The sequence below is a fragment of the Crinia signifera genome, chromosome 2 (genome assembly GCF_055691185.1).
Source record: "Crinia signifera chromosome 2, ASM5569118v1, whole genome shotgun sequence".
NCBI classification, from domain to species: domain Eukaryota; kingdom Metazoa; phylum Chordata; class Amphibia; order Anura; family Myobatrachidae; genus Crinia; species Crinia signifera.
The window spans coordinates 402,556,472-402,577,652 of record NC_139218.1 but is presented as its reverse complement, the minus strand read 5'-3'; the positions used below and the strand labels follow the sequence as shown (position 1 = coordinate 402,577,652).

The following is a 21,181-nucleotide window of genomic DNA, read 5'->3' as shown; positions in this document are numbered from 1 at the left end:
TAACGACGGGGGGGCGCCCCAAAACAAGCTACGCCACTGACCATTAGAACGTATATGTTTAGATGAACCCCTTAAGAAGGGAGTGATCTCGTCAATATATAATCTGTTATTGCATTCATCCGAATCTCCCGCCTCCAAATTTGAACGACAATGGGAGGAAGATTTGGGAGACCCCCCAGATGAAGAGTCTTGGTCACTAATCCGTGAGAGATTATCCAAAAATTCTATCTCTACTCTGGTTAAGGAGAATGCATATAAGATTTATTATCGCTGGTACTTGGTTCCAGTTAGACTAAATAAGATGTATAGCTCTGCTTCACCTTTATGCTGGAGAGGCTGTGACGAGTTGGGCTCTTTCTTGCACATATGGTGGACTTGTCCTAAAATTAAGTATTTTTGGAACAAAGTAGCAAATCTATTAAGTAAGGTTTTGCTAACTACTGTAATTAGTAGAGACAGGATTATATGCATTTGCATATTTGCATATGCATTTGCATATTTTGCCTATTCTCACTGGTTATTGCATATTTGGTACTTGTTTCCTAGAACGGCGCCCATCGCGGGCATCGCATGTACATCGCATGCCATTATAATGGCATGCGATGCGACCGATGCGATGTCCGCGATTTTACATAGAAATGCATGGTAAAATGTAAATCGCGTGCGATGCGACCAGCGCGATTACCGATTTTACATAGGGAACAATGTTAAATGGCCCACAGACCCCAAATAGCCCCCTGAAGTGTGAAATGCCCCCCCCCAATTGTTAACTCCACCCCACGATCAACATCAACTCAAAGCGTGGCGAGCGCAGCGAGCCAGCGAGGGGCGGCGGTACGCGTCCTCTGACCTTTTCATACCCCCACTATCCACGTCGGCGTGGAGTTGAGAATAGAAAGTGTGGCGAGCGCAGCGAGCCACCGTGCCCGAAGCATGGCGAGCGCAGTGAGCCCCGCGAGGGGACGCAGATACCTGTGAAGCCCGCGAGGGGACGCGTATAGCTGTGAAGGTATCCGCGTCCCCTCGCTGCGCTCGCCACGCTTCGGGCTCGGTGGCTCGCTGCGCTCGCCACACTTTCTATTCTCAACTTCACGCCGACGTGGATAGTGGGGGTATGAAAAGGTCGCGTTTTGCCGCCCCTCGCGGGCTCGCTGCGCTCGCCACGCTTCGGGTTGATGTTGATCGTGGGGTGGCGTTAACAATTGGGGGGGCCATTTCACACTTCAGAGTGGCTATTTGGGGTCTGTGGACCATTTAACATTGTTCCCTATGTGAAATCGGGTCAATTGGGCCATTTAACATTGTTCCCTATGTAAAATCGCGGTAATCTTTGCGATGCCTAAGATCAATATCGTGGGCACCGTTCTAGGAAACAAGTACCGCATATTTTACCTAAAATCTAGTGATGGTGCATATTTTAGGCCCCGTCCTCTTCCCACCCGCGAGTCACATCACTGCTTTCCCTGCTGCTGCTGGCCAGGTAGTGGTAGAGTGTGCAGGCTGGGGCAATATGTGTGCAGTGTAGGGAACCTTGGATGTACGCTATGTCTGACACTGCTCTAGGCTGCCAATCCATGTTGATAAAAGTCAGTCGGGGCGGATACCATTATGAAGCTCCTGATTCTTTGCCTGCCCCTGACACCAAGAGACAGACTTCTGCAGCAGAGGAGGCAGGCGGAAGGGTTGTGACATCACGTGGCGCGGAGGAAATGCAGTGTCACAGTGAATATGTGGTGCAGGGAGGCAGCCTTCCACTGCGCCGCCCTCACACGCTATGCTGACATTTGATCCATCGGCGCTGGAGATGAGGCTCCGTGCAGTTGATGCAAGAAGAGCCTAGGACGCTGCAGTCTGCTGTAGCAGCCAGGGAGAAAAAAATCCTGTGTACAGCACTAGACATCTGCAGATGCTGTGGGCCTATTTTTGAGGTTTATTTGCAACTAATTGTATGCTAATTTTCAAATAATAAGTTAAAAATAGCTTTTTTTATTATGTAATGTACCATATTTTAACAATTTTCAAGCATATTTTAAGTATTTTTCATGCATATTTGCATGCATATTTCAAGCTTTTTATGTTGCATATAATCCTTTCTCTAGTAATTAGGGATCCATGGTCTTTCCTGCTAGGACATCCAATAAACTACCTAGATCCTCTATCAGAAAAATTAGCAAACCAGATATTAAGTGCAGCAAGATGTCTTATTGCATCACATTGGAAATGCGTAGAACCCCCTTCGTCTCAGATCTTGTCAAATAGAATTTGGTTTATTGCTTCAATGGAAAAGATTTCAGCATTTTTACAAAATAGATCCGTAAAATTTATTCAGATTTGGAACCCTTGGTTTGTTTATGCACAATCTCTACATGGTGGGGAAAAACGTGCCAAACTTGATCAATATGTATTCTGAATATTATATATGTCCTCTGTAAATAAGAATAGATGGGATAAGGGAAACACTTAACTGTGTTTTGTTTTGTTTTTCTTCTTTATATGATATGTATATAAATATATATATAAAACCTTCCGGGCAATTATTACTTTTTTTTTTTTTATTTATTTATTTTTTTTTTTTTTTTTTTTGTCTTGTTTTAATGTCATTTCATAATTTTAAGATTTGTAACTAATTTTGAGTTGAAAATAGAAATTCCAATGTTCTGAAAAATGTCAAAATGTTCTATGCAAATTATAAAACTGTAAAGCTGAATATTTCGAACTATATATATGTATATGTGTCTATTGATACGCTTGAACATTGTAAACTGTATATTAAATGTTAAATTGAATAAAATATATCAGTTAAAAAAAAAAAAAAAAAAAAAAATATATGATATAAGGAGAGAGTAGGTGTAGTATAAATATAATATATGATATAAGGAGAGAGAGTAGGTGTAGTATAAATATAATGTATGATGTAAGGAGAGAGTAGGTGTAGTATAAATATAATATGAGATATAAGGAGAGAGTAGGTGTAGTATAAATATAACATATGATGTAAGGAGAGAGTAGGTGTAGTATAAATATAATATATGATATAAGGAGAGAGAGTACCTGTAGTATAAATATAATATATGATGTAAGGAGAGAGTACGTGTAGTATAAATATAATATATTATATAAGGAGAGAGAGTACGTGTAGTATAAATATAATATATGATGTAAGGAGAGAGTACGTGTAGTATAAATATAATATATGATGTAAGGAGAGAGTACGTGTAGTATAAATATAATATATGATATAAGGAGAGTCTACCTGTACTTGGGTTGATGCTGAAAGCTGCATTCTCATTTCCACTGAGGAAGCTGTAAGTGATCTTTCCAGATGACCCACCCGTGTGAGCAGCCCTCACTGCCCCAACCACCACTCCTGTAATAGACAAACACAGAAACTAGATACATGGTAGTATCAAAGGTTGTAGAGCAGTGGCATCAGAGGTGGGACAGTGATAGTATCAGAGGGGCAAGTGATGGTATCAGCAGAGGGGCGAGGGATGGTATCAGAGAAGGGACAGCGATGGTATCAGAGAAGGGACAGCGATGGTATCAGAGAGGGGACAGCGATGGTATCAGAGAGGGGACAGCGATGGTATCAGAGAGGGGACAGCGATGGTATCAGAGAGGGGACAGCGATGGTATCAGAGAAGGGACAGCGATAGTATCAGAGAAGGGACAGCGATAGTATCAGAGAGGGGACAGCGATGGTATCAGAGAGGGGACAGCGATGGTATCAGAGAGGGGACAGCGATGGTATCAGAGAGGGGACAGCGATGGTATCAGAGAAGGGACAGCGATGGTATCAGAGAAGGGACAGCGATGGTATCAGAGAAGGGACAGCGATAGTATCAGAGAGGGGACAGCGATGGTATCAGAGAAGGCAAAGGGATGGTATCAGAGAAGGGACAGCCATACCCTCCAACTGTACCAAATTTGCCGGTACAGTACCGTTTTTTAACGAGCTGTACCGGCAAATTAAACTTGTACCGAATGTACCGATTTTTTTAAGAATTGACAGCCGGGCAGAGAGCGCTGTCTGTACGCTGCCCGGCTGGATCTAGTTTCTGACTTCTGCCGTATAGTCATGTCAAAGCAGCGGCAGCAGCCTGGTCCGACGCTGTTATCAATTCTCCCTAGTCTGGACGGCCGCGAGCCAATAGGAGCTCGCGGTCCGGCAGCCGCTCATGATTGGCTGCTTGGACCGGGAGCTCCTATTGGCTCGCGGCCGTCCAGTGGGATAATTGAAAATAGACCAGGCTGCTGCCGCTACTCAGCCATCTTACTACACCCCCCCTGCGGCGACCGCACTCCGATCTCCTCCGAGTCCCATGGGATCCCGGCGCCGACATCAGCCTGGGTGCACTGGGCGCATGTGTACACATCACTCTGCAAGGTAACGGCTGGCTATGCGGGAGACCGCCACGGGTGTCTTCCGTTCTGGAGAACTTGGGAGTATAAAGATGGCGGGTATACAGTGAAAGGAGGGCACAGTGGGGAGAGAGCACGCAGGAGACCATACCCATCCAGCCAGGCAGCGCACAGACAGCTCTCTCTGCCCCGCTGTCAATTCTGTGGCTCAGGCTGCACTGACTGAATAATAAAATCTCCTCACTTGACTCTGTAATACTCTGTCCATCATGTGACATGTGCCCCTGCTGCAGCTCATGTCACATGGTGGCTTGGTGGACTGCTAGCATATTAATTAAGTATATTTATTATACTTATCTATTATTTATTAAATAAGTATTAAATATACTTATTTAATATGCTAGCAGTACACCAAGCCACCATGTGACATGAGCTGCAGCAATTGCTGGGCCAGGGGGCAGGGTCCCTGGGGATGTGACAACGCCCACTTTACCCAAGGCCACACCCACTTTACCCATGGCCACGCCCCTTCCTAAATGTGTACCAATTTCTGCCCTTCAAATGTTGGAGGGTATGGACAGCCATGGTATCAAAGAGGGGACAGCGATGGTATCAGAGAGGGGAGTCAGCGATGGTATCAGAGAAATGAGGCAGTGATGGTATTAGAGAAATGAGGCAGCAAAGTCAGCAAAAGGGACAGTGATGGAATCAGAGAAGGGACAGCGATGGTATCAGAGAGGGGAGGCAGTGACGGTATCAGAGAGGGGAGGCAGTGACGGTATCAGAGGGGGACAGCGATGGTATCAGAGAAGGGACAGCGATGGAATCAGAGAAGGGAAAGCGATGGTATCAGAGAAGGGAAAGCGATGGTATCAGAGAAGGGAAAGCGATGGTATCAGAGAAGGGAAAGCGATGGTATCAGAGAAGGGACAGCAATGGTATCAGAGAGGGGACAGCAATGGTATCAGAGAAGGGAAAGGGGTGGTATCAGAGAGGGGACAGCGATGGTATCAGAGAGGGTACAGCGATGGTATCAGAGAGGGGAGTCAGCAATGGTATCAGAGAGGGGAGTCAGCGAAGGTATCAGAGAAACGAGGCAGCAATGGTATTATAGAAGGAAAAGCAATGGTATCAGAGAAGGGAGAGCGATGGTAACAGAGAAGGGACAGCGATGGTATCAGAGAAGGGACAGTGATGGTATCAGAGAAGGGACAGTGATGGTATCAGAGAGGGGAGGCAGTGAAGGTATCAGAGAGGGGAGGCAGTGACAGTATCAGAGAGGGGAGTCAGCGATGGTATCAGAGAAACAAGGCAGCGATGGTATTAGAGAAGGGACAGCGATGGTATTAGAGAAGGAAAAGTGATGGTATCAGAGAAGGGAGAGCGATGGTAACAGGGAAGGGACAGCGATGGTATCAGAGAGGGGACAGCGATGGTATCAGAGAAGGGACAGCGATGGTATCAGAGAAGGGACAGCGATGGTATCAGAGAAGTGAAAACTATGGTATCAGAGAAGGGACAGCGATGGTATCAGAGAAAGGACAGCGATGGTAACAGAGAGGGGGACTGCGATGGCATCAGAGAGGGACAGCGATGGTATCAGAGAGGGGACAGCGATGGTATCAGAGAGGGGACAGCGATGGTATCAGAGAGGGGACAGCGATGGTATCAGAGAAGGGACAGTGATGGTATCAGAGAGGGGAGGCAGTGATGGTATCAGAAAGACAACAGCGATGGTAACAGAGAGAGGACAGCGATGGTAACAGAAAGGGGGACTGCGATGGTATCAGAGAAGGGACAGCGATGGTATCAGAAAAGGGACAGCGATGGTATCAGAGAAGGGACAGCGATGGAATCAGAGAAGGGACAGCGATGGAATCAGAGAAGGGACAGCGATGGAATCAGAGAAGGGACAGCGATGGAATCAGAAAGAGGAGGCAGTGACGGTATCAAAGGGGGACAGTGATGGTATCAGAGAAGGGACAGCGGTGGTATCAGAGAGAGTAGGCAGTGACGGTATCAGAGGGGGACAGAGATGGTATCAGAGAAGGGACAGCGATGGTATCAGAGAAGGGACAGCGATGGTATCAGAGAAGGGACAGCGATGGTATCAGAGAAGGGACAGCGATGGTATCAGAGAAGGGACAGCGATGGTATCAGAGAAGGGACAGCGATGGTATCAGAGAAGGGACAGCGATGGTATCAGAGAAGGGACAGCGATGGTATCAGAGAAGGGACAGCGATGGCATCAGAGAAGGGACAGCGATGGTATCAGAGAAGGGACAGCGATGGTATCAGAGAGGGGAGTCAGCGATGGTATCAGAGAGGGGAGTCAGCGATGGTATCAGAGAAATGAGGCATCAATGGTATCAGAGAAGGGACAGCGATGGTATCAGAGAGGGGACAGCGATGGTATCAGAGAGGGGAGTCAGCGATGGTATCAGAGAGGGGAGTCAGCGAAGGTATCAGAGAAACGAGGCAGCAATGGTATTATAGAAGGAAAAGCAATGGTATCAGAGAAGGGAGAGCGATGGTAACAGAGAAGGGACAGCGATAGTATCAGAGAAGGGACAGCGATGGTATCAGAGAAGGGACAGTGATGGTATCAGAGAGGGGAGGCAGTGAAGGTATCAGAGAGGGGAGGCAGTGACGGTATCAGAGAGGGGAGTCAGCGATGGTATCAGAGAAACAAGGCAGCGATGGTATTAGAGAAGGGACAGCGATGGTATTAGAGAAGGAAAAGGGATGGTATCCGAGAAGGGAGAGCGATGGTAACAGAGAACGGACAGCGATGGTATCAGAGTGGGGACAGCGATGGTATCAGAGAGGGGACAGCGATGGTATCAGAGAGGGGACAGCGATGGTATCAGAGAGGGGACAGCGATGGTATCAGAGAGGTTAGTCAGCGAAGGTATCAGAGAAACGAGGCAGCAATGGTATTATAGAAGGAAAAGCAATGGTATCAGAGAAGGGAGAGCGATGGTAACAGAGAAGGGACAGCGATGGTATCAGAGAAGGGACAGTGATGGTATCAGAGAGGGGAGGCAGTGAAGGTATCAGAGAGGGGAGGCAGTGAAGGTATCAGAGAGGGGAGGCAGCAATGGTATTATAGAAGGAAAAGCAATGGTATCAGAAAAGGGAGAGCAATAGTAACAGAGAAGGGACACCGATGGTATCAGAGAAAGGACAGCGATGGAATCAGAGAAGGGACAGCGATGGAATCAGAGAAGGGACAGCGATGGAATCAGAGAAGGAACAGCGATGGAATCAGAGAAGGGACAGCGATGGAATCAGAGAAGGGACAGCGATGGTATCAGAGAGGGGAGGCAGTGAAGGTATCAGAGAGGGGTGGCAGTGAAGGTATCAGAGAGGGGAGGCAGTGAAGGTATCAGAGAGGGGAGTCAGCGATGGTATTAGAGAAGGGACAGCGATGGTATTAGAGAAGGAAAAGCGATGGTATCAGAGAAAGGAGAGCGATGGTAACAGAGAAGGGACAGCGATGGTATCAGAGAGGGGACAGCGATGGTATCAGAGAGGGGACAGCGATGGTATCAGAGAAGGGACAGCAATGGTATCAGAGAAGGGACAGCAATGGTATCAGAGAAGGGACAGCATTGGTATCAGAGAAGGGACAGCGATGGTATCAGAGAAGGGACAGCGATGGTATCAGAGAAGGGACAGCAATGGTATCAGAGAAGGGACAGCGATAGTATCAGAGAAGTGAAAACGATGGTATCAGAGAGGGGACAGCGATGGTATCAGAGAAACGAAGCAGCGATGGTATCAGAGAAACGAGGCAGCGATGGTATTAGAGAAGGAAAAGCAATGGTATCAGAGAAGGGAGAGCGATGGTAACAGAGAAGGGACAGCGATGGTACCAGAGAAGGGACAGCGATGGTACCAGAGAAGGGACAGCGATGGTATCAGAGAAGGGACAGCGATGGTATCAGAGAGGGGAGGCAGTGACGGTTTCAGAAAGACAACAGCGATGGTAACAGAGAGAGGACAGCGATGGTAACAGAGAGGGGGACTGCGATGGCATCAGAGAGGGACAGCGATGGTATCAGAGAGGGGACAGCGATGGTATCAGAGAGGGGACAGCGATGGTATCAGAGAGGGGACAGCGATGGTATCAGAGAGGGGACAGCGATGGTTTCAGAGAGGGGACAGCGATGGTATCAGAGAGGGGACAGCGATGGTAACAGAGGGGACAGCAATGGTAACAGAGGGGACAACGATGGTATCAGAGAGGGGGACTGTGATGGCATCAGAGAGAGGGACAGCGATGGTATCAGAGAGACAACAGCGATGGTATCAGAGAGGAGGGGGGGTGATGGTATCAGACATAATTGTGCTGGTGTAAATTATAGTCTATAGATACTTGTTTCCTAGCACGGCGACCAATGTTTTGATCATAGTACATCTTATACAATCGCATCGCATTGCATGCAATATAGCGGCATGCAATGTGATTCGATTTTTAATTGTACAAGCAATGCTTTCAATGTTAAATGCACCCCCATTGGCACTGCCACCCCCACTGTCAACACCAACCCGAAGCGTGGCGAGCGCAGCGAGCCCGCGAGGGGCGGCGGTACGCGCCCTCCAACCTTTTCATACCCCCACTATCCACGTTGGTGTGGAGTTGATTTTAGAAAGTGCGGCGAGTGCAGTGAGCCATCGAGTCCGAAGCGTGGCGAGCGGACACGGATTACTTTACATGTATTCCGCATCCGCTCGCCACGCTTCGGGGTCGTATTCCACGTCCGCTCGCCACGCTTCGGGCACGGTGGCTCGCTGCGCTTGCCACACCGTCAAAATTCAACTCTGCGCCGACGTGGATAGTGGGGGTATGAAAAGGTCGGAGGATGCGTACCGTCGCCCCTCACGGGCTCGCTGCGCTCGCCACGCTTCGAGTTGGCGTTGATAGTGGGGGTGGCGTTGACAATGGGGGTGCATTTAACATTGTAAGCACCCATCAGGGTGCTTGTACAATTAAAAATTGCATCGCATCGCATGCCATTTGCTAACATGCAATGCTATGCGATATTTTTGTACAAGCACTCCTGTTAATTTAACATGAATATTGCATCGCATCGCACGCATTGCACACCACTAAGTACGGTATGCCATGGGCGCCGTGCTAGGAAACAAGTACCAGTCTATACCTTCATCCCTATTGATCTCAGTGCCTAGTAGATACACTGCCGGTTTGTGTAACACTTTGCACTGACCCATCTGTGGTTTCCTCTATCCCGTTACCTTGTTGGCTATTTTCAGACAAGCTAAACTCAACGGCATCTCGTGGGAAGCGTGGACCCCGTGGCGCCTCCTCTCGCAGGTGGATGACCAGAACCGCCGTGGTTGATAGTGGCTGTTCTCCCAGATCGGAGGCCTGCACAAACACTGTGCGCTCTCGTGGACCCATGTCTTGTAGCGGCTCCAGTAGACGCACCTCGCCCGTGTAGGGGTCCACAGAAAACCCTCCTTTAGATGAATGTGGGGCCAGACGATACAAAATGGAAGCATTAGCGCCAGCATCCTTGTCTTCCGCTCTCATGGCAGCCAGTGTCCGCTTTATAGGGGTGTTACGGGACAGATTGAGGTGGAAAGGACTGCGCAGAAACGCCGGCGGATTGTCATTGACATCCTTCACTATCACTGTCACAGTGGCCTCCGTACTGCGTGGGCCGCAGGGGTCAGAGTCCATGACCCACGCCAGGAAGGTATAAGAAGATCGGCGTTCACGGTCCAGCTGAATGGCGGTGGTGATGTGTCCGGTCAGACCGTCTACATGGAAGGCGCCCTGCGTACCATTAGAGAGATGGAACGTCATCTGACCATTGGGACCATGGTCAGGGTCTAGGCCGGTCAGCTGCAGGACTGTACTGCCCACAGGGGTATCTTCTGGAACCTCCGCATGGAAGGATGCTGCGGTGAAGGACGGAGCATTGTCATTGAGGTCTAGCAAAGAGACGGTGACACTAGTGGTGGCACTTAGAGGTGGCGTGCCGGAATCTTGGACTAGCACCGCCAGCCGGTACTCAGACACAGACTCCCGGTCCAAAGCGCGTGACGTTGACAGTGCTCCGGACGTGGGATCCAGGGAGAAGTCATGCGATGGGTCTCCACCTATGGGAGAACAAAGTCATGTTAGAGATTCTGCACAATCTAGAACCATCCGCAACTCGGTACAGACAGACGCTGATGCGAGATTTACTAACGCTTCTAAAACAGACAAGAGGTTGTGATCCCCGAAGCATCCAATCAGATTTTAGCTCTCATTCTCTGGAGTGCAATAAATTAAAACTCAAATCTGATTGGTTGCTCAGGGCATGACCAGCACGTGTCTTAGTAAATCTGATGTTGCCGTATGGCAGAAAGAGGCCGCACGCTACATATACAGTCCCCGCGGTATCTAGTGTTCTTCCATCATAAATGAGGACGTGTGGCATGTAATGTGTCCAGAACTGGGATGGGCGCTTACCCAGGGCCAGATTAACAATGGGCCTGATGGAGCTACAGCTCCAGGCCCACTCTCCAAACAGGCCATTTATGATCCTGGGACCATATTTCTGGGTAAGTCCCTGCATTTTCTGGTGTGAAAGGGGTATTATTTAAAATAGCCGGGACCTGCAGTGCTCTGAATACAGCTGGGCAGCCCCCTGCTCTCTGCCCAGCTGTCAATGGCTGTCATTACTGACTGGCGGCGGCTGTCCCCCAGTTACCACGATCATGTAATCCCACATGGCAACAAGCATTGAACCCCAGGCAATGAGCATGGACCCCTGACAATGAGCATGTAGGTATGCAGCACTTTTGCAGCATAATTTTTAATAGGCATTATGGTGTTTGGCATAATATGTAATGGACATTATGGTCTGTGGCTTATAGGGTTACCACCTTTTTGTTGAGAGATTCCCGGACAGTGGCCCGCCCGTTGACCCACCCATTGACCCAGCCCCGCCACCTTGACCCACCTTAAAATGGCTTTTAACCTTTGCTTCAATTCTAGTATTGACTTTGCATACCATAATGCCACACACCATAATGCCCATTACACATTATGCCACACCGTGATGCCCATTACACGTTATGCCACACCGTAATTCCCATTACGCCATACACTGTGATGCCCATTGTATGCTATGCCATACACTGTGATGCCCATTACACATTAAGCCACACACTGTGATGCCCTATGCACATTACGCCACACATGGTGATGCCATTACACCACAGTCAATGATGCTCATTACACGTTACGCCACACACCGGGATGCCCATTACATGCTATGCCAACACCATGATGCCCATTACATGTTATGCCACACCGTGATGCCCAATGCACATTATGCCAGGGCTTGACAATTTATTTATTAAATCTAGAAGCCAGGATAAAAATGTAGGAGCCAGACAAAATAAAAATAGGGACAGTGCACGCCGTAAATCAAAAATGTACAACGTTATGTCTATTACACCCCACACATCCATTACATATTATATCACATGCCATAATACTCATTACACGTTATGCCACACATCGTAATGTCCGTTACATGTTACACCACATGCCGTAATGCCCATTACAAGTTATACCAAACACCATAATGCCCATCACACATTATACTAAACACGTAATGCCTATTACATATTATGTCACATAAGTGCCGCTTACCTACATGGTCGATGCTATGGGTTTCTTGCTCGATGCCAGGAATTGCATGCTCTTTGCCAGCAGGGGCCAGGGGGGCAACTTAGGGCTCCTCAGACAGCCACTGCCAGTCTGCCACACAGCAGAAGCCACAGGAGGGCTGTAGACTGGAGCACAGCACTTGCTGTTACTGGGGCAGCATTGGTAGGCAGTGGAGGCACAATAGAACTGGCCTGTTACCAGCCACCCTTGTAATTAAAACGGCGCCAGATCAGATAAGGAATTTAAAGATCTTCAGATCAAAGAAGCATGGCACCCCTATACTGTGTCGACCCTCTCCCAGCTGTATAACTCAATGGGTCTTAAATCCTTTCTACAGCTGAGGGAGGAATTCGTAATACGGCATACACATCGTTTCCGCTTCCTACAATTGAGAAGCGTTTTGGTTGGCTACTCTCTGGGTCAACCACCAACGTTTGGCGATTCCCCGATTAAACTGATACTGAGATCTAACAATAGAAAAAAAGTAGTCTCTAGACTGTATTGTACCTTGGATAGGAAGCGACATGAGGATGGGCTAAGTAAGCTGAGGGAGAAATGGGAGGTGGACCTGGGGACTTTGGGGGAAGACGAATGGACAGTGGCAAAGTCCTCTGCAGCGAAAGCCACAAACGCTCTTTGTACAACAGATACAACTGTACATTCTCCATAGAGCATAAATATCCGCCACTACATTATCCAAGTTCGCCGGCAGAGCATCTGCAACCTGCCCGAAGTGTGGATTATTCCCGGGTACCTTCAGGGCCCTGCAGTGATGCGCGCTATCCGGCAGCCAGGCGGCGCGGGAAGCGCTGATGGGTTTGAAAACTCGCCGCACGCTGATTGGCTGAATCTCAGCCAATCAGCATGCGGAATGTTTTAAAACCCAGCAGCGCTTCCCGCACCGCCGCCTGGCTGCCGGATAGCGCGCATCACTGCAGGGACCCCGCCGCCAGATCACACAGCGCCGCAGGTACCCGGCACGGACACCCCTGCAGCCTCCATGCGAGAGACAAAGGGCGAAGTGCCGCCCTCCAGTGGCTGGCGCCCTAGGCAAATGCCTAGATTTGCCTAGTGGTGGCGCCGGCCCTGGGTACCTTCATACATCTGTTATGGGAATGTCAGGTTGTAGCAGAATTCTGGGGTAGAGTCATTCAAACTATGGCGGATACTGGCCTCGCGAAGGAAGTCTTATCTGCCAAGTGTCGCATACTAGGGATAGTAGGAGATAGAATTCTGGGATATGAAAGATCCTATATAATTAACCTCTGCTCATTGGCAAAAGTAATAATAGCAAGAACATGGGTGTCTAATAAAGGCCCCGATTATAATAAATGGACGCCACTCGTCAACTACACCTATAGACAAGAAAAAACTATATATACTAAAGGGAACACCAGGGCTAAATTCGACAAGATCTGGCAATACTGGGCAAATTCTACCTTTCTCCAGGTCAATAACCACGATAAATAGAGATAGACGTCACATTACACTTTTAGAGTTATAAATAGGATATAGGATAGTAATATCTACGACCTCGGTACACGGCTATAAAGCCACGATAGATTCATAAATTATACACCTCATGCTGAATTGATATTCGATGGCCAGTCACTTACACGTAAGCAAGACGAAGGATATCGCTTTCTCTAACTTTAAGAAAAAAAGGGGGGGGGGGGGAATAGATATATACTCTCTCTGCTTTTTTTTTTTCTTTTTATTTCTTTCCTGGACACTTTATTAATTTTGTATGACGCTCGCGATATAACGCGACACACAAATACTCACCTACACGATAAAATGACGACACTTGATTGACACCATTTTACTACCATGATAAACACAATACTATTCAGGTAGAACTGAAGAATAAAGGCCCACCGATACTGTAGCATCTTTTTAATAGTCCGGGATAGGCCAAGAGATATTCCATATTAATAAGTAATAATTACACATCTAACTATTTCACTATATTGACATCGGACTCTGCCCCATCCAAATGAACTCAGAGGAAGGTTAAGTAGTTCCCTCTCCTACAACAAGCCCAATGTATTCCTCATGTGATATAGTGCTGTACCAATTAGGGGTAAACGACTCGATTACAGTAGTTCCCTATACGGCTCTGACTATGCCGAGCTAATATTCTCCCGATGTGGTTAGTTGAATAGCGCAGCCCCTAAGTAGATATTGTTTTTTGCTGTTTTTTCTATTAATTATGTTCCTTTTTTTCCTCTGCATTGTTTGGGTCATTTCTCTGCCATACGATCTGTACCAGTATATGTGTGTATGTTTACATGTTTATGTGATTGTATCTGTAATTTGTATGAAATATGAAATAAAGATTTGAAGTAGGAAAAAAAAAACGGCGCCAGCGTCTTTGAGGAGCTTTTGGTCATGTTCTGGAAAGAGTCAGCCCGGGCTGCGCCTGCTTTGGAAGCAGTTATGTTGCATAGTGTGCCACGCACAGGCAGAGCACACTCGGGTCGGCTACAGACGGCTGCGCGTCACCGTTCTCGCAGCATCCTCACGTGGTGTCACTGTTTATCAGCGCCACCGCGCCGGGGCCAGGGGGACTGCCTGCCACTGCTGCTGAGTGTGCCCAGTTGCCAGACTTTTAATAGTCCGGGAACGCCACCCGTCCGGACTCCAGACACCCGGCTTAATTACTGGACTGTCCAGAGTAATCCCGGACGGGTGGTAACCCTAGTGGCTTAACATGTAATGCGCATTATGGTGTAAATTTTTAATGCGCTCCTTTGGCGCGCAATGCCCTGAAGGATATTGTGCGTTATTGCTCAATCCATTTGGAATATTGTGTATTTTGGCTCAATCCATGTGGCATAACATGAATTTTGACTCAATCCCTGTGCCATAGTGTGAATTTTGGCTCAGTCGGGTGTGAATTTTGGCTCATTCCATTAGGGCATAATGTGTAAGAGGCAAGTACAGTATAAGGGGGTTACTATTGTGTTGCATCATTTGTATAAGGGGTATAAGGTGTGGTAACCTTAAGTGACCACATAAAAGGTGCTGAAATGTTGTCTACCAAGTTTCGGCTTTCAGTATTTTATGACCGGAGTACCGCCTCACCCCGCAAGTATATTAGGACATCGGCGTCCTGCGGATCCACCTTTGGAGTGCACCCGTGACCCGCCAATATTTCTCCCTGCATTTTTCCTATGCCAGCCCCCTGCCTTTTCCAGACATATATAATTAGTATTTACACAAATAGATACACACCCATGAGCAGACCACCCAACCAGAACACTGGTCACGCCCCCACATTATTAGGTGCTGGCCACAACCCCTATTATTGCGCATAATAGGCCTGTGATCATTTTCAGCTCCAGGCCCATTTAGACCTTAATCTGGCTCTGCACTCACCTATCAGCAGGTAAGTCAGCCGTCCATTGCTCCCAGTGTCCGGGTCCCAGGCACTGAGGACACACAGAGTAATCGGCTCCTGGTTCTCGGGGACTTCTAGGAAAACGTTGTCACTCTCAAATTTAGGGGTGTTGTCATTTTCATCGCCGACTGTGACGTGTACCCTGATCTCAGCCACACGTGGTGGAGAGCCCCCATCCCGGGCATACACTGCAATACAAAACGGAGCACATGGTCACTATGAAGTGTAAGGGTTGGTGGCCGTCTGGTGTCACCTGTAGTCGGCACTCACCGGCCAGCTTGTACATCTGCCTGACCTCTCTGTCCAGGGGCCGCCTTGTGGTCAGTACTCCAGTGTCGGCATCAAGGGAGAAGTCATCGCCAGTCACCCCGCCATAGGTGATATGCCCGCCAGGACCTGCAGCGACAGATCATACGGTGAGATATATATATAACGGGGATCTCCAGGGTAAGTTCCCTCATAACAGGAGTGTCTACCATACATAACGTGTCGGCAGCTTTGTGCCCTTTGATGAGCCACCAATATCACTGCGGCTGTATGCCTGTCCACTACAGGTTCTGTGCCTGAGCCCAGCGGCTGTACGCCCGTCCACTACAGGTTCTGTGAATGAGCCCAGTGGCTGTACGCCCGTCCACTACAGGTTCTGTGCCTGACTTTAGCGGCTGTACGCCCGTCCACTACAGGTTCTGTGCCTGACTCTAGCGGCTGTACACCCATCCACTACAGGTTCTGTGCCTGAGCCCAGTGGCTGTACACCCGTCCACTACAGGTTCTGTGCCTGAGCCCAGTGGCTGTACGCCCGTCCACTACAGGTTCTGTGCCTGACTCTAGCGGCTGTACACCCGTCCACTACAGGTTCTGTGCCTGAGCCCAGTGGCTGTACGCCTGTCCACTACAGGTTCTGTGCCTGAGCCCAGCGGCTGTACACCCGTCCACTACAGGTTCTGTGCCTGAGCCCAGTGGCTGTACGCCCGTCCACTACAGGTTCTGTGCCTGACTCTAGCGGCTGTACACCCGTCCACTACAGGTTCTGTGCCTGAGCCCAGTGGCTGTACGCCCGTCCACTACAGGTTCTGTGCCTGACTCTAGCGGCTGTACACCCGTCCACTACAGGTTCTGTGCCTGAGCCCAGCGGCTGTACACCCGTCCACTACAGGTTCTGTGCCTGAGCCCAGTGGCTGTACGCCCGTCCACTACAGGTTCTGTGCCTGAGCCCAGTGGCTGTACGCCCGTCCACTACAGGTTCTGTGCCTGAGCCCAGCGGCTGTACACCCGTCCACTACAGGTTCTGTGCCTGAGCCCAGTGGCTGTACGCCCGTCCACTACAGGTTCTGTGCCTGACTCTAGCGGCTGTATGCCCATCCACTACAGGTTCTGTGCCTGACTCTAGCGGCTGTACACCCATCCACTACAGGTTCTGTGTCTGAGCCCAGTGGCTGTACGCCCGTCCACTACAGGTTCTGTGCCTGACTCTAGCGGCTGTACACCCGTCCACTACAGGTTCTGTGCCTGAGCCCAGTGGCTGTACGCCCGTCCACTACAGGTTCTGTGCCTGACTCTAGCGGCTGTACACCCGTCCACTACAGGTTCTGTGCCTGAGCCCAGTGGCTGTACGCCCGTCCACTACAGGTTCTGTGCCTGACTCTAGCGGCTGTACACCCGTCCACTACAGGTTCTGTGCCTGAGCCCAGCGGCTGTACACCCGTCCACTACAGGTTCTGTGCCTGAGCCCAGTGGCTGTACACCCGTCCACTACAGGTTCTGTGCCTGACTCTAGCGGCTGTACACCCGTCCACTACAGGTTCTGTGCCTGAGCCCAGCGGCTGTACACCCGTCCACTACAGGTTCTGTGCCTGACTCTAGTGGCTGTACACCCGTCCACTACAGGTTCTGTGCCTGAGCCCAGCGGCTGTACGCCCGTCCACTACAGGTTCTGTGCCTGACTCTAGCGGCTGTACGCCCGTCCACTACAGGTTCTGTGCCTGAGCCCAGCGGCTGTACACCCGTTCACTACAGGTTCTGTGCCTGAGCCCAGTGGCTGTACACCCGTCCACTACAGGTTCTGTGCCTGTGCCCAGCGGCTGTACGCCCGTCCACTACAGGTTCTGTGCCTGAGCCCAGCGGCTGTACACCCGTCCACTACAGGTTCTGTGCCTGAGCCCAGCGGCTGTACGCCCGTCCACTACAGGTTCTGTGCCTGAGCCCAGCGGCTGTACACCCGTCCACTACAGGTCTTGTGCCTGACTCTAGCGGCTGTACATCCGTCCACTACAGGTTCTGTGCCTGAGCCCAGCGGCTGTACACCCGTCCACTACAGGTTCTGTGCCTGAGCCCAGCGGCTGTACACCCGTCCACTACAGGTTCTGTGCCTGAGCCCAGCGGCTGTACACCCGTCCACTACAGGTTCTGTGCCTGAGCCCAGCGGCTGTACACCCGTCCACTACAGGTTCTGTGCCTGAGCCCAGCGGCTGTACACCCGTCCACTACAGGTTCTGTGCCTGAGCCCAGTGGCTGTACACCCCCCCAGCGGGTCTGCCCTCCCCCCATCTGCGGCAGGTCTGACCGCAGACCCACTTCGGCATCGGCTGGGTTGGCTGGTGTGCTTAGGGCTTAGAGTACAGTATATATTGATAATAATACAATGCCTCCTGTGTCTGCCCGCCGGTAGATCTTCCACTATGGTGTCCTGAATGACGTGGGATGGAATAATGGAATAATCTGGGGTCTGGAGAACAGACGTGTAACCATGCTGCGTGTGCCGGGTAGGGCATGTCCTGTCCCCGGGATGGGTGTGGAGGTGACGTGGGACAATGATGAGGAAAGCAGATAGTTTGGACTGTAGCCTAGACAGGATCAGGGGGGATAGTATTAGGTAATTGGGTGTTTCATGGGGTAGAAGAGCACAGGCAGGAATATTGATATGGGCTAATGAGCGGATAACAGGATGTGCAGAGGACAGAGATAAACGGACATTACTCCACATGGGGTTGGGTGGTGGATGTTCTGCACTGAATGGATCCTGCAACCAGAGAAGGCCAGAGCCTGCCACCATAACCATTACATACCAAAAGCTGCTCACCACCTCCACCAGTGACAGCTCTGGCCATAGATAATCCGTGCCAGGGAATAGTGAGACTCAGAGGCATAGGTCTGGGAGGCAGTGGGGCTCCTGCTCCCAAGGGGTCACCTCTCTTCCACTATGAGTTTGGATCAGGTAATTGAAGGCTGTCTATAGCACTTCTGTGGCTGACTCCCACTCCTAACATCATTTTTGCAAGTGTCACACCCTGTATTAGACCCATGACCTGTCTTACTGGAGACAGACACCTTACTGACTGAGCTATTTGGGGGTCACTAATATTTATCTTGCCTCCGGGCAACTAGGACGAACATACACCACTGGTGAGACTCTCTGGGTACTTATATGTGAGACCCCCTGTAATAGAACTGTACCCCGACTTACCAAGGTCTCGGTCCACCGCCTGCAGTCTCAGCACAATGGAGCCAGCCGCCTGGTTTTCTGTAACTGTGGCTTCATACTGAGTTTTCTCAAATGCTGGTGTTTCATCGTTCACATCAAGAACACTGATAGAAAGTGTCTGTGTGGAGGACAGACGTGGAGAGCCGTGGTCCACAGCAACCACAGAAAGGTTATATCCTGGTGTCTCCTCCCGGTCTAATGCCCTCACCACAGAGAGAGCACCTATGTGGGAGGAACAGTGGTTATGGCAGGGGAACATACATCTCACACCTCTACGCCAACAATGATTCACTCCATTTACCACCAACTACTACTGCTACCCGTAACTCAGCGACCACCAACTACTACTGCTACCCGTAACTCAGCGACCAACAACACTACTGCTACCCGTAACTCAGCGACCACCAACTACTACTGCTACCCGTAACTCAGCGACCACCAACTACAACTGCTACCCGTAACTCAGCGACCACCAACTACTACTGCTATTCGTAACTCAGCGACCACCAGCTACTACTGCTACCCGTAACTCAGCGACCACCAACACTACTGCTACCCGTAACTCAGCGACCACCAACTACTACTGCTATCCGTAACTCAGCGACCAACAACACTACTGCTACCCGTAACTCAGCGACCAACAACACTACTGCTACCCGTAACTCAGCGACCACCAACTACTACTGCTACCCGTAACTCAGCGACCACCAACTACTACTGCTACCTGTAACTCAGCGACCACCAACTACTACTGCTACCCGTAACTCAGCGACCAACAACACTACTGCTACCCGTAACTCAGCGACCAACAACACTACTGCTACCCGTAACTCAGCGACCAACAACACTACTGCTACCCGTAACTCAGCGACCACCAACACTACTGCTACCCGTAACTCAGCGACCACCAACTACTACTGCTATCCGTAACTCAGCGACCAACAACACTACTGCTACCCATAACTCAGCGACCACCAACTACTACTGCTACCCGTAACTCAGCGACCAACAACACTACTGCTACCCGTAACTCAGTGACAGGGACCACCAACACTACCACTAACTCAGTGACAGGGACCACCAACACTACTGCTACCTGTAACTCAGCGACCAACAACACGAACCCTAAATCAGTGACAGGCACCACCCACACTACTACTACTACCCGTAATTCAGCGACCAACAACACTACCCCTAACAGTGACAGGGACCAATAACACTACTACTACCCGTAACTCAGCAACCACCAACATTACCCCTAACTCAGTGACAGGGACCACCAACACTACTACTACCCGTAACTCAGCGACCAACAACATTACCCCGAACTCAGTGACAGGGACCACCAACACTACTACTATCCATAACTCAGCAACCACAAACTCTACCCCTAACTCAGTGACAGGGACCACCAACACTACAACTACCCATAACTCAGCAACCACCAACACTACCCATAACTCAGTGACAGAGACCACCAACACTACTACTACCCGTAACTCAGCAACCACCAACACTACCCATAAGTCAGTGACAGGGACCACACACACTACTACTACCCGTAACTCAGCGACCAACAACACTTCCCCTAACTCAGTGACAGGGACCACCAACATTACTACTACCCATAACTCAGCGACCAACAACATTACCCCAAACTCAGTGACAGGGACCACCAACACTACTACTACACGTAACTCAGCAATCACCAACACTACCCCTAACTCAGTGACAGGGACCACACACACTACTACTACCCGTAACTCAGCGACCAACAACATTACCCCGAACTCAGTGACAGGGACCACCAACACTACTACTATCCATAACTCAGCAACCACAAACTCTACCCCTAACTCAGTGACAGGGACCACCAACACTACAACTACCCATAACTCAGCAACCACCAACACTACCCATAACTCAGTGACAGAGACCACCAACACTACTACTACCCGTAACTCAGCAACCACCAACACTACCCATAAGTCAGTGACAGGGACCACACACACTACTACTACCCGTAACTCAGCGACCAACAACACTACCCCTAACTCAGTGACAGGGACCACCAACATTACTACTACCCATAACTCAGCGACCAACAACATTACCCCAAACTCAGTGACAGGGACCACCAACACTACTACTACACGTAACTCAGCAATCACCAACACTACCCCTAACTCAGTGACAGGGACCACCAACACTACTACTACCCATAACTAAGCAACCACCA

General features: G+C 49.7%; 1 protein-coding gene across 1 annotated transcript in view; it reads right to left on the bottom strand.

Annotated features, from left to right (window-relative positions):
• The window catches only part of DCHS1 (dachsous cadherin-related 1), a 108,102-nt gene that overhangs the window by 34,767 nt on the left and 52,154 nt on the right, over nt 1–21,181 (bottom strand). The window contains 5 exon segments of the mRNA XM_083170616.1: nt 3,254–3,367; nt 9,625–10,494; nt 15,440–15,649; nt 15,732–15,857; nt 18,925–19,164. Coding sequence (XP_083026742.1) covers nt 3,254–3,367; nt 9,625–10,494; nt 15,440–15,649; nt 15,732–15,857; nt 18,925–19,164 — 1,560 coding nt within the window.